Genomic DNA, 18,390 nt, shown 5'->3' on the forward strand with positions numbered 1-18,390 from the left:
AAAAGAAGATCCTCCTTCCTTTGAAACCCAAATGAGCTGATGCAAAGTCCTCGTCCCAAACACACCCGTGCCACTGCCCGTGAATCAAATCCTTAGATGTTTGAGTCTCAACCAGAACTGATGTTTTTTTTTTTATCATGTTCTTTTTTTTTTTTATTATTATTATTTTTATCACCAAGCTGACCAGAGCAGCCATAACCTCAGCTTGAACTTCCTTCATGCCTGGACACAGCTCAGCTGTAAACACATCACTTCTCTTAAATTGGCCTAAAAGCGCCCCTGGTTTCCAGTCTTCCCTCCACGCACCGCAGACACCAGCCTCCTTTGACCTTCACACCAAGCCGCGGCCCGAACCTCGGCTATTGATTTTTCTAACTATCTGTTTACTCCTCGTCTGCACACTTTCCCAGCTGCTTGGAGAGCATCGTTTGCCCCGAGGCGATCAGTGGGGCTCAGCTTGTTCCAGTCTTTGATCATCGTTCAGCCAGCGGATTAACATATGCACACTCTCTTCCTCTCTTTGTCGCTGAGCTTGATAATAAATCTATGGCCTTCCTCTCTCTCTCTCTCTCCCTCTCTCTCTCTCTCCTCCCTCTCACTCGCTCCAATATGGGACGAGCCATGAATCAATCACCCCGCTTTACGCCTCGTGTCCGACATGGATGCAAATCACAGAAGGATCTGTGGGTAAAGCTCTGCTTATTAAAACCCGATGCCTGACTCATTACAACTCGCTCATGCACATGCATGTCGCCAAGATGAACAGCAGGTAGCACGCGTGAAATACAGCAACATTGGTGGAGATAAAACACAGACAGACGAGATTAACCGATTTCTGCATCTCTTATCTCAACGGAGGCCAAAACTAAGCCTCACCCACTTTGCCAAAACTAAAAGAGAATCGAAAGCTAATGAAGTTAATTACCGCGCCATTGTGGGAGGTTACAGCCTCGTCTAAAAGAGGCTTAATCTGAGGGAAACTGCAGTGCGGAGGCTCGCCTTTGTACCTGCCCTCGCTGTGCAGTAAGTGTACTAATTAAGGTTGGTTTGAGCCTACAACCACCCCAGTTAGCTCGCTTAAAGGGCCAGGGCTTCTGGGGCTTAGAACAACACTCATAAGGACTCTGCAAGTAGGACACTGAGTAAATGTGTGCAAGACTGAGCAGGGAAAAGAGAAAGTGTGTGTATTTCCAGGTAGACAGGTGACTTTTTTTTCTTAAAAAGCAACCTATGTGGTTTCTCTAATGGCCACTGTTGAGACACGCCCTCACTCCCCGTTGCCTTTCTTATTTATTACGACCTAATTATATCAGTGTGTCAGCTAGCATAACCAACTCCTTGCCCTAAATGCCGCAATGCTCTCGTGGCTGAGCTTGTACTTGCAGACCTTATGTTTTCCGAGCCGTGTACCATTTAACCACGGCTTCTCGAGGCGCACAGGGTTGTTTAGCCTACACTTTTTTCCCCCTCTCAGTCCATCAAGAATGCAATGGATGAAGCAGAGAAGCACATGCGGTTAATAAAAATACAGTAACAACATGAGCTCAGGACTGGCAGGAGGAGGAGGAGGAGGAGGAGGAGTGAATTTGGACGAGTTCCCCTCCTAATCATTGGCGTGTCGGCCTGAGCGGGCCCGTGAGGTGCCGGAGCTGGGGCCCTATTAAAAAACCGAAGCCCAGCTTGCCGGAAAAGATCCGTCCTCTCACCTCGGAAAACAACAACCCCGCTCGCCCCGACAGCGAGACAATCAGCCGTGCACTGCTCAGGGTGAGGCGGCGGTGACCCGCCGTGCCGAGATGAAGCCAGTTCTACACACTGATGAGCGCTTTCGCAGACATCAAACGGGGGTGCTGCAGACCTCCCCACGACCTGCCTGCGCTGCCTTGTCTCCTGCTCTCTGCTTTTATTTGAGGTTGATACGGGCAGACAGATCGGCAAATATCGATCATGGCGTGCTCGGTAAAATTCTCCCTCCAGGTTTGAGAGGTGATTACAGGCCCTGGACCCAGCTGATGCAGACTGGGTGTGTGTATGTGTGTACATTTAGGTTTTTCCTACCCCACCTGTCAGACAGGCCGAGGAGAGCGGCCCTATATTCTTTGGTTCGAGTGTCTCCAATCATCTGCAGAAGAGAGACATCTTTAAAAAAAAACACCCAGACAGACAGGCAGGCAGGCAGGCAGGCAGGCAGGCAGGCACACTGTACAACACAGAAAATAGGTTATAAAGCGCGGAGAATAATGCATGTGAATCCCAATCATCGAAATTCAAATGATTTGGATGCATCCCCAACCAGCCCTCCTCTCCTTGTCTGCCTTCTGTCGAGGCCTCAGAACTCACCAATAGGATTGGAGGGAAACAGGCTGCAGATTCAGAGGGTTTGCATTAGGAATGGCCCGTTATTAATTAAGCTTGTGGGGAAGAGTTTTTTGACAGCGGCTCCCGAGGCGGCGAGCGGTGTGGATCTTGGCGCTGACCTGGCCCAGCAGGGGTAGGAGCTGTGTCTTTGAGGTGGTGGTGGTGGTGGGGGTAGCTGGGTAGAATGGGTGGTGGGCGGGAGAGAAAGAGGAGGAAGCGGAGGGGGGAAGGAGGGGGGGCTGGCTCCATGCCGACAGCCAGGCCTGCCACGTCTGCGTGCCCGCTTTGAAGTGTCACCTTGAGGGAAGAGCCGATGGCCGGGAAGCCGGGAGGGCGGGAGCCGCGGAGAGGAGTGGCACGGTTGGCATTGCCAGACATGGCGCTTTAATATTGCATGGGCTCCCGTCCATCTCTGTACACACTCAGGACATTCCTTCTGCTTGATTTAGTTTGAAAGTAGATCTTTGTTTTTTCCTCTCTCTCTCTCTCTCTCTCTCTCTCGCCACGCTGTGGCTCAACACCTGTGCTGGTTTTGTGCTCATTCTTGCCTGAACAAATGTCAAGCTCTGCAGTCACAGGAACTTTAACAACTCCCTGCATTATCAAAGTTGACAGTGTTGCATTTGGCCTGCTGAGTGATGTAGAGTTGATGCATATGGTTTCTTATGACTGCATTAAGTAATTACACTGCAAAAATCATCTCCAGCTTCAAGTCAGTTCTATCTAACATTGATTTTTGGACAGCAATATCAAATAAATTTAAAAAAAATTCAATTCTGTTTTAGAACAGTGAAAAATTCTGCCAGTGCAGTTAGAATATTTAAACATGTTTCCATTAGAAAGCAACATAAGTCAAGAATTGTCATGATTGATTCCTGATGATCAAACATGATTGCACACTCAAGAACACTTAACAAAAATGTGTTGAACACATTGATAAATACTGTAGCATTCAGAGGCTACTCTGAGTGCTTTGAATGCACAGATGTTTTGTACTGGCTTTCTTGCTTGACTTACACCCACCTATTGTTCCTCTCTATCTCCATGCATACTGAAGAGAAGTTTGCTCCATGAGAATCAAGGAAAATACAATCTAGTTTTTAGAAAATGCATGAGGCGAGTTAATCTGCATTGGAAATGGACAGACTTTCTTCACTTGTTTTAAGAAAATAACACTTTCTGAACTAACTTATTGGCAAAAATGACTTGATGAGAAGCAGTTTATGATTATCTTTTGCCTGCAGAGACTGGTGAATCAATAATGATGTGCCTTATTGGCCGACTTTCTGCAGAATCTAAGAAATATTCACTCTAGTGTTGCTAATTGCCAATGTTGCTTTCATCACTTCCTCAAATGGCATCCTCCTTTACGAAAACGATGCCATATCACCGGGGACTAAACTTAAACTTTTACTATTTCTCTCCAGTCGTGCTGTGTCTGCCTGACCTGCTGCCAGCGCAGTTATGGAGCACGGCGGAGAATCAAACATGGCGTTAGTTTGAGGAGATGCATGAGAGGGAGTTTATCAACAGAGGCTGCAGGAAGGAGGTGTTTTGAAGTGAGGAAAAACGTATTTAAAAAAATACTCACATTGCACGCACTTTCTACCCACTTTAACAACCGTCCCAGTTCACAAATAGCAGTTTTAACTCCCCTGATTAGCACTGACATCTGCAGCCTTTCATCTCTCCCTCCATCTTGTTTTTTTAATCAGATTAACCCAAACGGGCATCCTTTAATGGCCTCTTTTTTAGGAAAGCTGAAAGAGGAGAGATAATTAAAATAATTAAACCGCTGGGACCGGTCTGTGCACGCTCATCTCTCGCTCTTTTCTTTTCTTCTTGCCTTTAAGTTTTGATTCTGCCTTGCTTACTGATTCAAGCAGCACAGAGAGAAAGACTCATCATCCTCACTTAATTGCGTTAAGTTGACTCTCGGAGGTCCAATTTTTCCCTCCAAAACCAACAGCCAATGTAGGATCTGATCTTTAGGTGCATGTCAGCTATCTAAATGTGGAAGTAGAGGGGGGAGGGCACGTTTCTAAACAGCCTTTATGGAGCATATTTATTTAGTCAGTGAGTGTATTTTGCATAAGGCCAAAGATAAAAAAAAAAAAAAAAAAAAAAAAAGGGGAAAAAAGTATCCTCTTTAATGATTATTTATTCATGGACTTTTAAGCTTTTAATGAGGACAAATGAAGCCGTTTTCCAGAGTGTCAGTATGTAGTATGCTTACCAAAAATATTCTTGTTTAGCATTTTCTTTTGCACTGTGTGTCCGTGAGGAATAAACACTAACATTTAAATATAACTAGGAGTTTGGAGCGAGACTTTTAAGTGATCAGTTTATCTTGATCTTGCATGAATATAAAATTTCCCACAAGTTTTGATCAGACTCGTGATGATGATGATTTATTAATTTTCAGTAATCCTTGTAATTGAAGCTAAATTGAAAAAATTTAATTGATGACCATTGCATAGGAAAGCTTTTAAAAATTAAGTGGTTAATGAGAGTCTGGATGCTTTCCAAAATAACATTTTCCCAACTTCTTTCAGACTAAAACATACATAGCAACTTTATCAGTCACTGACCTCCTGAACTAGACAAATATATGCTCCTTTATATCAATTATTCACTCCTGTGTGATTCATTCTCATTCATATGAACACACGTGTCGTACGGTTGTACCTTCTAACTTCTCCACTAACAACCCCAGAAAAAAAATAAAAGTAGGCTATACTGCACCGTCTAAGTTATATTTTGCATTGTAGGTGTACATATCTTGAATATTATAATAACACGTCTTCAGATGAATTCAAACTTTACTTCCTGTCAAAAAGAATCTAATGAATTCTTGCATGAGGATTTTACCGAGAGCAAGAGCCCCGACATCCTCTTCGGAGTGCAGCCCCAACTTTACACAAGCTTGGATGTCTTTTTCCCCCCTCATACACTTTCACTTCATTCAGATCATTTTCACAGGGCTTCATTTCAAGTTGGCACAAAAAAAAGGAAAGAATCCCTTTGCTGGAAATACTTAAGATTTATGTTTAAATTTTCATGGAATCTTTGAGAACATTGAGGAGCAATTTCACATTTGCACTGACATCTAATTTCTCAAGTAGAGTCTGAAAGCACAAATTGCCAAGGATTCCCTATGTGCCCAATTATCCTGCATCAATTTCCTTGACCCTGCGGAATGCTGGTAAATTAATCATACCACTTTTTTTCTTTTTTTGGACTCTCTCTCATGAAATACATATGCACGCGTTTGATAAACTAATCATACTTGGTCGGTTATACTCACAAAAAATGATTCACTCCTGGAAGCAGGATGAGAGTTAACAGCAAGGCCCAGGGAATTGGGAGCTGATAAAACACACACAGTCACGTATGTACATACACAAAGCACACACACGGAAAATAAAAAAACAAAATGACAGAATACTGTTAGTGGTAAGTGTTATGTTTTTCTTTTTTTTCCTACTATGTACTTATTTGTATTAAAAAAATCAAATAAATTCAGAAATGAATGAGACAGATTTAATTGTATAAATCAACGTGGAGGAACTTTTATTTGAACACCAGTAATATTTCTGGTTTTGGTTTATTGTCTGCTGTATTTGGAGAAGGTGTTTCTGTTTTGTTTTCGCGATACGGCTGTTTCCTTATTAAGTAATCTCAAGTGAACTGACATAGTACAGGAAAACACACAAAATGGACTGAGAGAAAATACACATTACAAGACTTCTCGTCAATATCATCGAGTCTGCTGTCATATATGGACCTTAGCAGCAGCACCATTAACAGCCTAAGGATCTGAATCATCTTCAATCATCAACTGTGTAACACCATATTTACCACACTGCCTTACCTGTTGATCCCAATATGGCTGCAGAGTCCGCTGTTAGTTTTTGGAGCAACAGTGTCCTCTGGTGGAAACAGGACAACAAACAGAAGAATAAAAGTAAATACAAACAACATGGAAACAGGGACACCTACAGTATCTGTGAAATGATCACAGTAGTGTACCTACTTTCTTTTTGAAAAGTCGGCAGAAAAAATTGTATATTGTTGAAGTATCTAACAATAAACTTTAGGTAAAGAGAACATTGTCTTTGGTATAACTTATATCGCCATACAAGAGGCTCTGACATGAAAATAATGACCATAAAAGTAACTAATAAAGCCAGTAGTTTAGTTCTTAAGTGACAACCACTATCAGGCCTATGCAGACACACCACTGACAGTATATTCACACCCTGCACTCACACTGACATTAGCTAACATTCAGTCCTTCATGGTAATAAAACCAGTATAAAATGCAGCAGTCATGCACGTAAATGAAATTGAGTTTACAGGTTTTTATCTTATATTTTCAGTCTGGAAGTGTTAGTGAACTGCAGGAACTACCATTGCTATCTTCTTGTTTAGCTAATGAAATATAAATGTGGGATTTGAGAACATTGGTATGTCAGACTCACCTGTGTTGTTATTTATTGAAGGAAGTAGTTCGACCTTTTGGTAAATACGTTCATTAGCTAGTTAAGAAGACTAATATTACATATTTATCCATTGAATATGAAGCTACGTTAGCTTATTTTAGCTCAACTTAGCTCAGATACACAAACAAACACGATGTAAGGCAGCGGGCAGGCGGGAGGGCTTGGCTAGCTGTTTCCATCAAAGCAAGTAAGGCTAAGTAGCTAACTTAATTAAAACATTATTTCTACAATACTTAACAATTAACCAGCGGCAATTTTTACGTTACCATGTTGGTCTATCTGTACTTGAGTCATGTTCTGTCTGTTTTTATAAATTAGTATTACAGTACAACTACCTTGGTATCCTTTAAAAATATTATTGTTATAAGTTTCAGCACAGGGAGTCTCGCGATACCATCGGAGATCTCAGCATCTCGTGTCCACAGGACGGATATCAAAACTAAACTAAAAACATTTTAGACACCTCAGGTTGGGAAAAACTCTTTTTCATGAAACAAAACTGATGTATCCCCTCCAATGCAGACGGTCTCCAGTCAGTGTAAAATGCTTCTTTTTCCTTTTCCTGAATAAAAGTTGGAAAGGACATATAAAGGCACAATGGACATAGGAAAAAAGTTAACTTGAAACTAAAGATTATTTTTGTCATCTATTTATCTGCTTTACTAGTTTCTCAACTAATTATTGTCTATAAAATGTCAGAGAAAAAAAAAAATTACAATTTCCCAGAGCCAATAGTGACATATTCAAATTGTTTTATCTGATCGACAGTCCAAAAGATATTCAGTTTACTATGATATCAGACAAGGAAAAGCAGCAAATCTTCTCTTTTAAGAAGATGGAAAGTTAAATCAGTTATTAGAACAATTTTCTGTCAATAAATTAATTGATTTATCATTTGGCTCTAGGGCTCATACCTGTACTGTACCCAGGTGGGCTTTATATCACAGCGCTTACCACCAAAGTAAATCACTGACTCTCTGTTCATCTGTTTTCTATCAAACTGAAAACCAACCACAGTTTAGCAGGATGGACAGACTCTTTTCAATCTGCAAACATCTGAAAGTTTCCAGTCCCAAAAATAAACTCAACCTTCACTGACAAAACACCTCATTGTTACATCTCTACGGATGTACAAACCAAATCGAGGGGCTGACATTCAGCAGCCAAAAAAAAGAGCAAAACTCAGAACTGTAGTGCAAAACATTGAAGACGATCTTTATTGTTCACAGTTAAACACAAGCCACTGCTTTAAGAACTTCCTTTTTGCCATTTTGTCCCAGATTCTCCAGCTCTGGTCAGAGTCCTGGTCTCTTCAGTTTGTGCTGATTGTACCTTCTGTCTTGGTTTGCTGTAGTTACTACGGTTGGCATTTAAAGTGGATTGTTGAACATGCTTTAGATAGCGAGGCAAAAGGAAGTGACAGCAGGAGTTCCCAGTGGACAACAGGATTTAGTCAACTTTCAAAACTGGAGTTTACTTCTAATACTTAGAAGAAACGAGGTAACTCCGTGTTTATCAGACCTGCAGAAGGGAACCTGATTGGACAAGATGTTTTTGGTTTTATTTCCCACGCTGTACCAGCTGAACGTACATGCAACATGAGAAACAACACTTCTGTTTGGAGATGTTTGAACTCAGCCAGACCACAAACGTTTGCATGGCACTTCATTATGATCAGCTGGTCGTCTCGAACAGAAAAAGATGGTTTATATAACTTGTCACTGCCAGGTCTGATTCTAATTTAGGATATGTACTTGTGAGCACCCTTCATGGCTGAATAAATAAAAAAAAGAAAAGGTGCGACGGAATGTGAAATTTATAAAAATGCATACAATTTCATCAATTTTCTAAATTTCATACACTTTCCTCGTTGCATCTTTGCCGAAGCACGAAATCCAACATGACTGCACCACCAACACGCTCGCACATTCGCAAACCAAACACATTCTCCTCCTGACTTCTTTTGGTTAGTTTTCCAATTCAGTCCAGCAGCGATAAAGTCACACTCCCAAGGTTTCCTCAGAACAAACATCTCTACGTACTGATCACCTCCACCACTCTGATGTAACACTCACGCAACATGCACTCAGATATCAAAAACATATTTCGGTCCACGCCTAACAGAATAGTGACAAATGTAACATCTCCTGCTCCTCTAGTGTTTTTTTTTTAAATATCTGATTTGATTGGAAGTGGAAATGTTTGAATGTTAAAAGGGTCAGTACACACAAATGACTTACTTTTTCTCACTTAGCTTTAGTGTTATCAACTAGGGCAAATTTTATTTGTCCAAGTTTTGAGATATCTGACTCTGAGATTCCTGTGTCCACAGCCAACACAATAGAGGTGAAGGGAACTTTATTTGTGGTCCTCACAGCATTTAAACATGATATCTAAACATTTTAACAGCAACCTTCTCTCCAGAAACGGTGTCCACATTACTCTGAATAATCCATAGACCTCGCTCTGAACTTTTTTCATGTCTTCAGTAGATTGTAGTTGCAATGAAAAGTGTCAGAAAGGTCTGTGGATTATCCAAAGTTACTGTGACGAAGAGTAATCTTTCAGTGCGGAGAGCATCACAAACAGAATTCCATTCACTTCCATTGTGTTGTCTGTGGAGGCAGGAATCTCAGAGACAGATGTCAAAATTTGGCTTAAATTACAGTTTAAGCTATCTGTATGGCTGATACAACTGGAGCCAGGTGGGAAAAGCTACATTTATGTATTTTAGGTGGAATGACCTTTGAAATGTCAGACTAACCGAGTCACATGCAAGTTATCAATAACTTTGTTCATATTCTGTCAGCTTATCTTTGATTCATAACCAAATTCATAAGTCTAGCATCTTCACTGGTAACAACAAATTGGACTTTGTGTCCCTGTAACCTTGTCAACATTCTTCAAGGGAATGAATCAGTATATATAAAAAAAAGAGAAAACAAAAGTAGAAAAACACTGGGCTGAAATCCTGTTGTCCACTCAGAGGAATGGAACAAATAACACTGAATTCCAAAGAGTTGCTGACATGTTTACTCTTTCACTGATTTGTAGCTCTTCTTCATCGTTAAACTTCAGTCTCTCCACCTCCGCCCTGCGTCCCGGCTCAGTTCCGTGTCTCTAACTGTGCTCGTGATGTGTTTCATTATAGTCCATGATCTTTAGCTGCTGCTGCCGGGGGCGCCCCGACACTGCGTGACCCCGCCCTCCACCTGGCCCCACCGCTGCCTTCCTGCGGGGGCTTTCCTGGCTGGAGGCCCGTTGCTTGGGCTCAGAGGGGGGCTCCTTGGTGGGCACAGTGAGCGGAGCGGCTGGGGCAAGGGCAGGGGCTGGGACGGGGGGCGGGGTCGGGATGAGGCAAGGTACAGGGCAGACTGGGGCTATATAACCTGGGCAGGGCGGCTCCACGCACAGCTCAGTCTTCAGGTCGTGGGCGAGGCCGGCCAGGCGTGGCGGCGGTTGCTCCTCGTCACACTGGCTCTCGCTTTTGTTGCGGAACAGCTCGCGCGCCCTCATGCCCAGGAAGCTCTTGGCGCTGGGGTAGGAGCCCACGGTCAGCGGCGCGTCAGAGGGGGGCTGGGGTGCCAGCGAGTTGGCGTGGGGACAGGACAGGGAGGGCTCCACCAGCAGGGGCGGGGCCAGGTCCTGGCTGCCGTTGATGGAGTTGGCTGTTGTCTTGGAAGAGTTGCTCGCCTTTGGTTGCCCTGGCGATAAAGTGCTGCCGTTGCCCCGAGGGGAGTCGTGTGGTGGTCTAATGTCTGCCTCCTCACTGCTGTGAGTTTTACTTGGTCCATCTGGCACCATGACACTGAGGAGGACAAAATATTGACGTGTAAAGAAAACAAACTCAAGTACCAGGACATGTATAACATATAAGATCAGATCAGAGGGTACCATAATGTTTACAGACACATGCATTAATTACATTTAGTCATACAGAAACTGCCAGAGCTATAGTTTTATCAGGTGTTTCATTCTGCATTTCTATTATGTTGTATAAAAATATCAGTTATGACACCTGAAGCAGAATGATGACAGCACTGCTATTATTAATCAATTATAATGAGCTTTTGTTGTTGTTGTTTTTTTTTTTTTTTTTTTTTTTTTTTTTTTTAAATTGCACACAGTAATAATAATCATTTTACATTTGGGGGCCTCTAAAGTAATACAAATTAAACAATCACAGGTGATCTGCTTGAAACTTAGACATACAATAATCAAAACTAAAACACTGGTCACTTTAAATTGTGACAAACCAAAAAGGTTGAGTTCAACAGTGTAACACAACAATTTGCAAACTGTACAATCTAGGAAACAGAACAGATAACACAACAAAAGAAACCAACTGCACTAAAAAAAAAAAAAAAAAAAAAAAGGGAGCTCGGAGTCTGACCTGGAGTCAGCAAGAGTGTGTGGGTCAGCTCTGCCCCCTGGTGGTGAACTGGTGGCAGTGCTGGCAGGAGCCTCCATCTCCACTCTGCTGTAGAGCTGCAGGAGTTCAGTCTGCAGCAGCTGAGTGATTCTCCTCTGAGCTTGATACCTGCTGTCTGAGGCCTGCAGCTCAGCCCTGCAGAGACAGAGACAGAGACAAGACAGGTACAGGGAAAAAGTGGGAGAGAGAATATGAGAACAATTAAAACAGAGTAAAGGGGAACCATGCAGAGAGAAAACATGAGATGTGACAGATACAAAGAGAGAATAAATGAGACAAAGAAAGAAAACACTAATTGAACATACAGGCAGAGACTGGCTTTGTACCTGCCTGTATTAATCCAAACAATACTGTGTGATCTACTTAGACAACTGACTCATGTCCTACTGATTTAGATGCTCCAACGCGAGCTTGTTTTGAGGACTCATGAGGTTCTTACTCACTTTGCTTGACATTTTACATCCTCAAGGAACTTCTTCTGCTCGACGATGAGGTGTTCCTTCTTGGAGAGGTGCGTCTCCAGCTCGGAGACTCTCTGCTGCGCTGCCTCCAGTTTCTGACCCTGAACCAGCAGGTTCTGCCTCAGCGTCTCCACCTCTTTCTCGTAAGACACCCGCAGCATCTGGGCCTCCTGGGTTGAGGGACATTGTGTACAGAGGCGGACAGAACAGGAAGGAACAAGAAACAGTTGAGAGAGTGACAAAGACACATGGTTGGTATATGGGGAATTTTTCAATGTGCTATACTTTTTGTTTTTTATTTGCAGTAAATGCCGTTTTGTACCATTATCTATAGTACTGGTGAATGTAGTCTGACTCAGAGGTCTTTGTGTCTTGTGGTGCATTCAGTGAAGCTTTGGACATCGGACTTGATTATCAAAATTCCCTGAAGCTCAAGGTGATGTCATGGATTTGCTTTCTTTTCTGACCAACACAAATCACAAAGATACTCAGAAGGAACCAGACAATGTTGTGCAAATGGCATTTCTGCTAAAAACAAAACAAACAAACATAAGATAATCAACTGATTATCAAATTTGTTGCTGAATTAATTTTCTGATGCTTTACTAATCGTCTCAGCTCTACATATCAAATTCTTATCTGTGAGTCTGGTAGATTACAGCCAGATGCGAGATGTGAAAAAATGTAATACAAAATATGTGGCTTATGATTGGCTAGTCAATTTTAACATATCTGGACCAGTCAGGCTTTGTTGAGGGTAAAAACACACAATGTGCTCTTTACTTTCAGGTAAGCTCTGTTAACAGAGTTTATGAGCAGGATGTATTTTAGGATAGACTTTAGAATTAATTCATATGCAATTAAAACTACCTTCTGACTACAATGAAGTAAAACTATGACCGTGACAGATGATGTTACATCGAAGCTAAAAACGCATCAGTGGGACAATCTGACTTGACGCCCAACAAACCCAATTAGTGTCCCTTTTTTCACCTCAGTATGTCGTCTCTGCAGTTCTCTGCATCTGTCTCACACACACACTTACACACACTCACACACACTCACACACACTCACACACACTCACACACACACACACACACACACACACACACACACACACACACACACACACACACACACACACACACACACACACACACACACTTCCTTCCAGCATACCTTTGTATTATCGGCGCCTGTGTGGTGTAACTCCTGCATGGACAGCTTATGTGCCTCCCCGAGGAGCAGCAGCTGCTTGTTCAGGAAACTCATCTGCTGCTGGGTGCTCTCACTGTTGCTCAGCTGAAGGACACACGAGACAAACAATGACGATGGAGGGCAAAGCAGCAATTACGCTACAAATCAAACCTGTCCAGAAATATCGGGGAAATACATCAGCGATAAAGCGCAACAGAATTAGCCGTTAACGATCTGGCTGAATACATTGAAGATTCAACGGGCAGCAGCAAATGAGCCGTGCAAATATTTCAGTCTGTACGTCAGTCTAAGGAGCTACTTTTGTCTGAAAATAAATGTTACTTTATGACAGAACTTTACTTTGTGTTACGCTTTACAGCCATTTTATGGGAATAATCTTGAAAAATCAATCCCCAGGCCTTGAATTCACAGAATGTTAACCATACAGTCTGAATATCATAAATAAGGACCTTTAATCAACCGTGTGGATGCAGTCTGATCTGAAATGCCCGGTTTCCTGAATCAGCGGCTCCTTGTTTGTCAGGATTTCAGTTCAGTCTGGGTCAGACGAGGGAAACAGACCTCAGACAAACCCCAGGAGGCAGAAAAACACCCAGACCCCCCGTGTTGCTGACCCAAAAATAGAGAGTGAGAGACACCATCTCCAAGGCAACCCAGCCCTGGGACAGTCTGCAGTCTACAGGGAGGTGGCAGGACGAGGATGGGGGCAACTCCCCAAGTCTGACCCTACTGCCCTGCAAGCCTGCTCGCTGTCCTGCCCAATTCCTCCATTTAGGAAAGCAGGAGAGATTTTCATTCAGATTTGACACTGAATGAGCCTGAAGGGGCAGCGACTAAACAATCCTGCTGATTTAACATAAAGCAGTTAGTCGTTATTAGCAATACGCTGCGTAAATAGTTCCCATATGGGTTTGTTAGTAGGGACGTGTTTCCTTATCTGGAAATAAACACCTGCCCAGACATGGAAGATAAAATGTATTAGACTTTAATCCTTCTTTTTGCCAGCTTTGTTTTGAAAAAAATTTTACTAAAAAGAAATTGTATGCTAATAATATACCAATGATACATCAGCAGCTCATTTAACCGGATTTAGATTTATGCATAAGTATCGAAGGAAATAAAACCCTTTTGGCGCAGTATGTGGCCGTCCACAATCAAAATCTGAGTCAAAACAAGAAAGAACTGGAAATGTCAGGCCAAAAAAAGACAGTCCCAAAAGGTTCTTGTAATGAGAACACTTTTAAAAGCAACATGACTATTATAGCCCCTTTCAGACAGGCACCCTATTAAGTAAATGCGCTGGCAATTTTACATGTTGGCCGGATGTCTGAATAAGAACCCACGTCAGAGACAGCCCACCTTCTATGAGCACAGTAATACATTTGTAGTACCTGGTCTTTTTCCAAAAAAAAACTAATTAAAACTAATACAATGGGAATTCATTTTTCGAAATATTGTTTAAAAAATGCCTTAAATACAGTACAGCATGAGAGAAAATAGGAATTAAGAACAGCAGAACAGGAAGTCGAATTCTTCAATAAATTATGAAACGAATGAGTGAACAGACAGGACATGTATCCCTCCGTTTCCTTTATACCATTACTTGCCCTTACAGCTGTTCTCCAGCAGTGACACCACCCCCTCTGTTAGCCACCTCTGCTCTCCACTGATTTGGGTCTATGCTGCACTTTTATTTCCTGCATTTCATTTTGGGCATCTTCTTACTGCATTGTAATTGCATTCCACTGTATTTCTGACTATTAAGCCAGCCATGTTCCATATCCCATGTCTGCAAGGGGCTTTTATTTATATTCTGTTAGCAGCCCAAAATTGAGAAAATGATGTGTCTCTACCTTAATAGTCATCTGGTTGAGGAGGTGACCAGTGTGGCAGACTTTGTTGTTGGCCCTCTGAAGCTCCGCCTCCAGTTCATCCATCTTTTTCTGACACTCCTGCAGCTTGCTCTGGAGACACAAAACCAGAGTGAAAAGAGTTATACTATATCTGATAATGGTGACTATAGTGGAGAAATATATATGTACTGTATTATCATGATTATATTGTCACTGACATTGTATTGTTTTTGTATAAAACGTGTACAGTGATATACATCGTTTGTCCATCTCAGGATCAGTGCGAGTGTGTGAGTGTACCTGGAGCTCCTGGTTCTTGGTGTAGTAGTCGTCTCGTCCCTGCTGCAGCTGTCTGATCTGACTGTGCAACCTGGTCACCACTGTTTCCCGGTCGTCCCACAGCTGTCTGTACCGCTGCTGCTCCACCTGCAGACTCTCCCTCAAAGACAAGATGTCCACACTCTGCAGATTCAGCTGGTCCTTCTGCACACACAAAGATACATAAGTTGAGTACAACGTGTACAAGAGTTTCTAAATGTTTGTTACAGAAGATAGATGTTTTAAGGCAGTTTGAAGCAGTTTGTGCCATGTTTTTCCTCTCAAATGGTTCAGCTGGTCTTGTGAGAGCAGGGATCACACAGACATTTTCTCCAAAAACCTCAAACACTGTTTCTGTTCTGTTTCAGATTAGCAGAAAATGTATTTTTCTTTCAACTGATTGCTGAAGGAATGTGTCGGTGTTCCACCTCTTTGTTTACATTTCATTCCTGGAGACAAACCAGCCTTCATGGCTTCTTAGTAAGCATCACTTGTTGAAAAGCGATCCGTCTGTCTCAGCTGCAAACAAAACAACTTCAGTTACCTGCTGCAGAGGACACTCGACTGATCTGACAGCTGGAGCTGTGAAACACTACAAATGCCTCAGTGATCAGTTGATATCTCTGGAGAATATAGATGCATTTTCTCACGACACACTGGTTTTTGAGGGATCAAACATGTGAGCCTCCATTTAGAGGGCAGACCTTTAATTGTCCTGTGGTGCTGCATCTCAGTAAATCTACACTTCCCTTCCCTTTGTTTCAAACACTGTTTTTGTCACTTTAAAGTGCTTAAACAGGGCTAATATGTGATAATGAGCACGTGCAAACTCGCCATGGCGTTGTTCTGCTCCTCCAGTGCAGTGGCGTTGATGATGCGTCGGAGGAGGCGGCGGTTGCGGACGGCGTGCTGCTCCCTCTTGTAGCGCTCGTACAGCAGCTGGTTGTGCAGCAGGAGCAGCTGGCTGCGCAGCGTGTGAAGCTCGTCCAGCGGAGCTGAGCCTGGGGAAGCCATGGTAATAATAATGTAATTAACACGGTCACACACCTGACACACATACACACTGCTAGAAATGAGCTTAATTATTATTCAAGTGTGGAACACCAGAATAGCACAGCTCATTTAATGAGAATATAATGGAAAAAATGACAGTGTATAAATACAATGCTGTGATTTTCTCAAGCCAGAAAAGCAGGACAGGATTCTGGTGTTAATTTTCATTTACTGTAAAATATAAGCTTTATGGGTGCCCGGTTAGCTCAGTGGGTAGAGCTGGCGACTCATGTACCAAGGCTGAGTCCTTGCTGCAGCGGCCCAGGGTTCGAATCCGACCTGCGGCCCTTTGCTGCATGTCCCTCTCTCTGTCCCCATTTCCTGTTTATCTTCAGCTGTTTCTATCATAAAGGCAATAAAACCCAAATTTATAAAAATAAAAAAAAAAATAAAAAATATAATATATATATAAGCATGTGTTGAACTTTACAAACAGAAGATTTACTGATCTGTCTCACACAGTGACAAGAAACTACACAGAATACAAAGCATTTAAAAGAGCATGGACCTCTGTTAGCTTTGAATAATCCTTTATATGTGGTTAAATGTTTTTTAAAAATAATTTAATCTGGATCATCACAACAAACAGTGACAATCATGTGATACATTTGCCAGATATTTTTCCTTAAGGTTATGGCGATCATTACATTTACATTAAATTCACAATTTTAAGAAAACATTAAAATCTTCAGTGAAGTTTTTGCACAAAGAGTAACACCAAAAACTACTGTTAACAGAGGCCTTGGCATCAATGTGAAATGTGACTGTAGCACCAAATATCAAAAATAAATATCAAGTACCAAAAGTTGGCACTGAACATCTGGTCAGATTAATCGTCTTGTTTATTTATTCTTTGCTCATATACTTTGTGATATCATTTAAACATTGCTTAACATTTAACTTTTGAGAACTTCAGCTTCTATTATTAAATGAAAAAAGGTTTTAAAGGAATTCGATATTGTTTGGTATCTGTGAAAGAACATTTCCAAACAACATACAGCTCTACCAAAACGCTGAAATTAAATGAAGTGAGAACAAGTGACCTGCAGTGTGCTGGACTCCTGATTCCTTCTCAGTTCAAAGGAATCATTTCATAAGAATGCTGGGTCTGCGCCTAAAACTAATCACTTGTTCCTTGGCTCATGGCCCCCCAAATTTCATTGAAATCTGCCCTATTTAAGAGATATTTTGGTGACTAAAAAACAAACGCCCTCCTTGGTAGAAGCAACAAGCGGAGCTGTCTGTTGGCTATTCGGCAGCTTGACTGCTTGATATCCTGATGGCAGTTATTTCAAGGGTCACCAAATTATTGATCAACATGCATGTGGCAAGATTTTAGTCTTTTGATTTGAACCTACAACCTGATGGTAGCAACCCTGCTTGGCTGACTTTAAGACTGCTGTTACCCAGTTAATCACATGATAAAGATAGTTAAAATGTGAAAAATGTAGTGCTCCTCAATCCCTACAAATGGCCAACATAACTCTGGATACAGAGCTTCACTTGTTTACATGTACAAAGAGGGGAGAGAGCAGGGATGGAACATGTAGAGAATAATTCTCTTGAGAATTTGATCCAAGACCTTAACAGTCCTCCAGAAAGTTTATGTCAGTCGGCTACAGGCGCTGAGTGAAGATTTGTTTTAGATGCGATCAACATTACATGACTCCTATCAGTCAACCAGGAGAGATGACCAAATTCCAGAGTTGTAGTTACAAGTTTGGCAGAGAGAAAGTGTGTCCTTGTTGTTGTGAGCTGCTGGAGAAAATTTGATTCTTGCTCTGGGTTGACTGGGTGCATACAGGATGGTAAATAAAGGCTGAAGAAGCCCCCCCCAAAAAAATGGCCAACATTTTGAATCAGAGTCCTGCATGACTGTGGGAAGTTTGTGTGTTTTGATAAATCTCAGTAGAACAAATTCCATGTCTAGCTGGGTAACATTTTAACATGCTGTTCATGTCTCAGAGCTTGTGACGAATCACTAGTCATGCCTAAATAACGCTCCATCTGCAGCCTTTATAATAGCTGCTTTCATCAGTGTTCGACAGCGTTGTGGTGTTTTACCTCCAAAGTGCGTCCAGTCAGCTGACTTACTTGGCAAAGGTAATCTGTAAAAGGAGAGAATGAGAAAACCGTTTTATAAGAACAATCTCTGATGTTTTCTCTATACATTATCTCTATTAAGCTGCTC

The 18,390-nt window shown here is 42.0% G+C and overlaps 1 protein-coding gene across 4 annotated transcripts in view; it reads right to left on the reverse strand.

Annotated features, from left to right (window-relative positions):
• Positions 1-8,052: 8,052 nt before the first annotated feature.
• tsc1b (TSC complex subunit 1b) overlaps positions 8,053-18,390 on the reverse strand; it is a 29,404-nt gene continuing 19,066 nt past the window's right edge. For all 4 annotated transcript variants that reach the window (XM_051412725.1, XM_051412726.1, XM_051412727.1 and 1 more), the window contains 8 exons: positions 18,264-18,307; positions 15,981-16,147; positions 15,129-15,311; positions 14,829-14,939; positions 12,937-13,059; positions 11,739-11,926; positions 11,257-11,430; positions 8,053-10,671 (listed from right to left, as the gene is read on the reverse strand). In XM_051412725.1, the coding sequence (XP_051268685.1) occupies positions 9,984-10,671; positions 11,257-11,430; positions 11,739-11,926; positions 12,937-13,059; positions 14,829-14,939; positions 15,129-15,311; positions 15,981-16,147; positions 18,264-18,307 (1,678 nt within the window). In that variant the 3' untranslated portion in view covers positions 8,053-9,983. The remainder of the gene's footprint in view (positions 10,672-11,256; positions 11,431-11,738; positions 11,927-12,936; positions 13,060-14,828; positions 14,940-15,128; positions 15,312-15,980; positions 16,148-18,263; positions 18,308-18,390) is intronic.

This window comes from Dicentrarchus labrax, unplaced genomic scaffold (assembly GCF_905237075.1).
Source record: "Dicentrarchus labrax unplaced genomic scaffold, dlabrax2021, whole genome shotgun sequence".
In the NCBI taxonomy this organism is placed as follows: Eukaryota; Metazoa; Chordata; class Actinopteri; family Moronidae; genus Dicentrarchus; species Dicentrarchus labrax.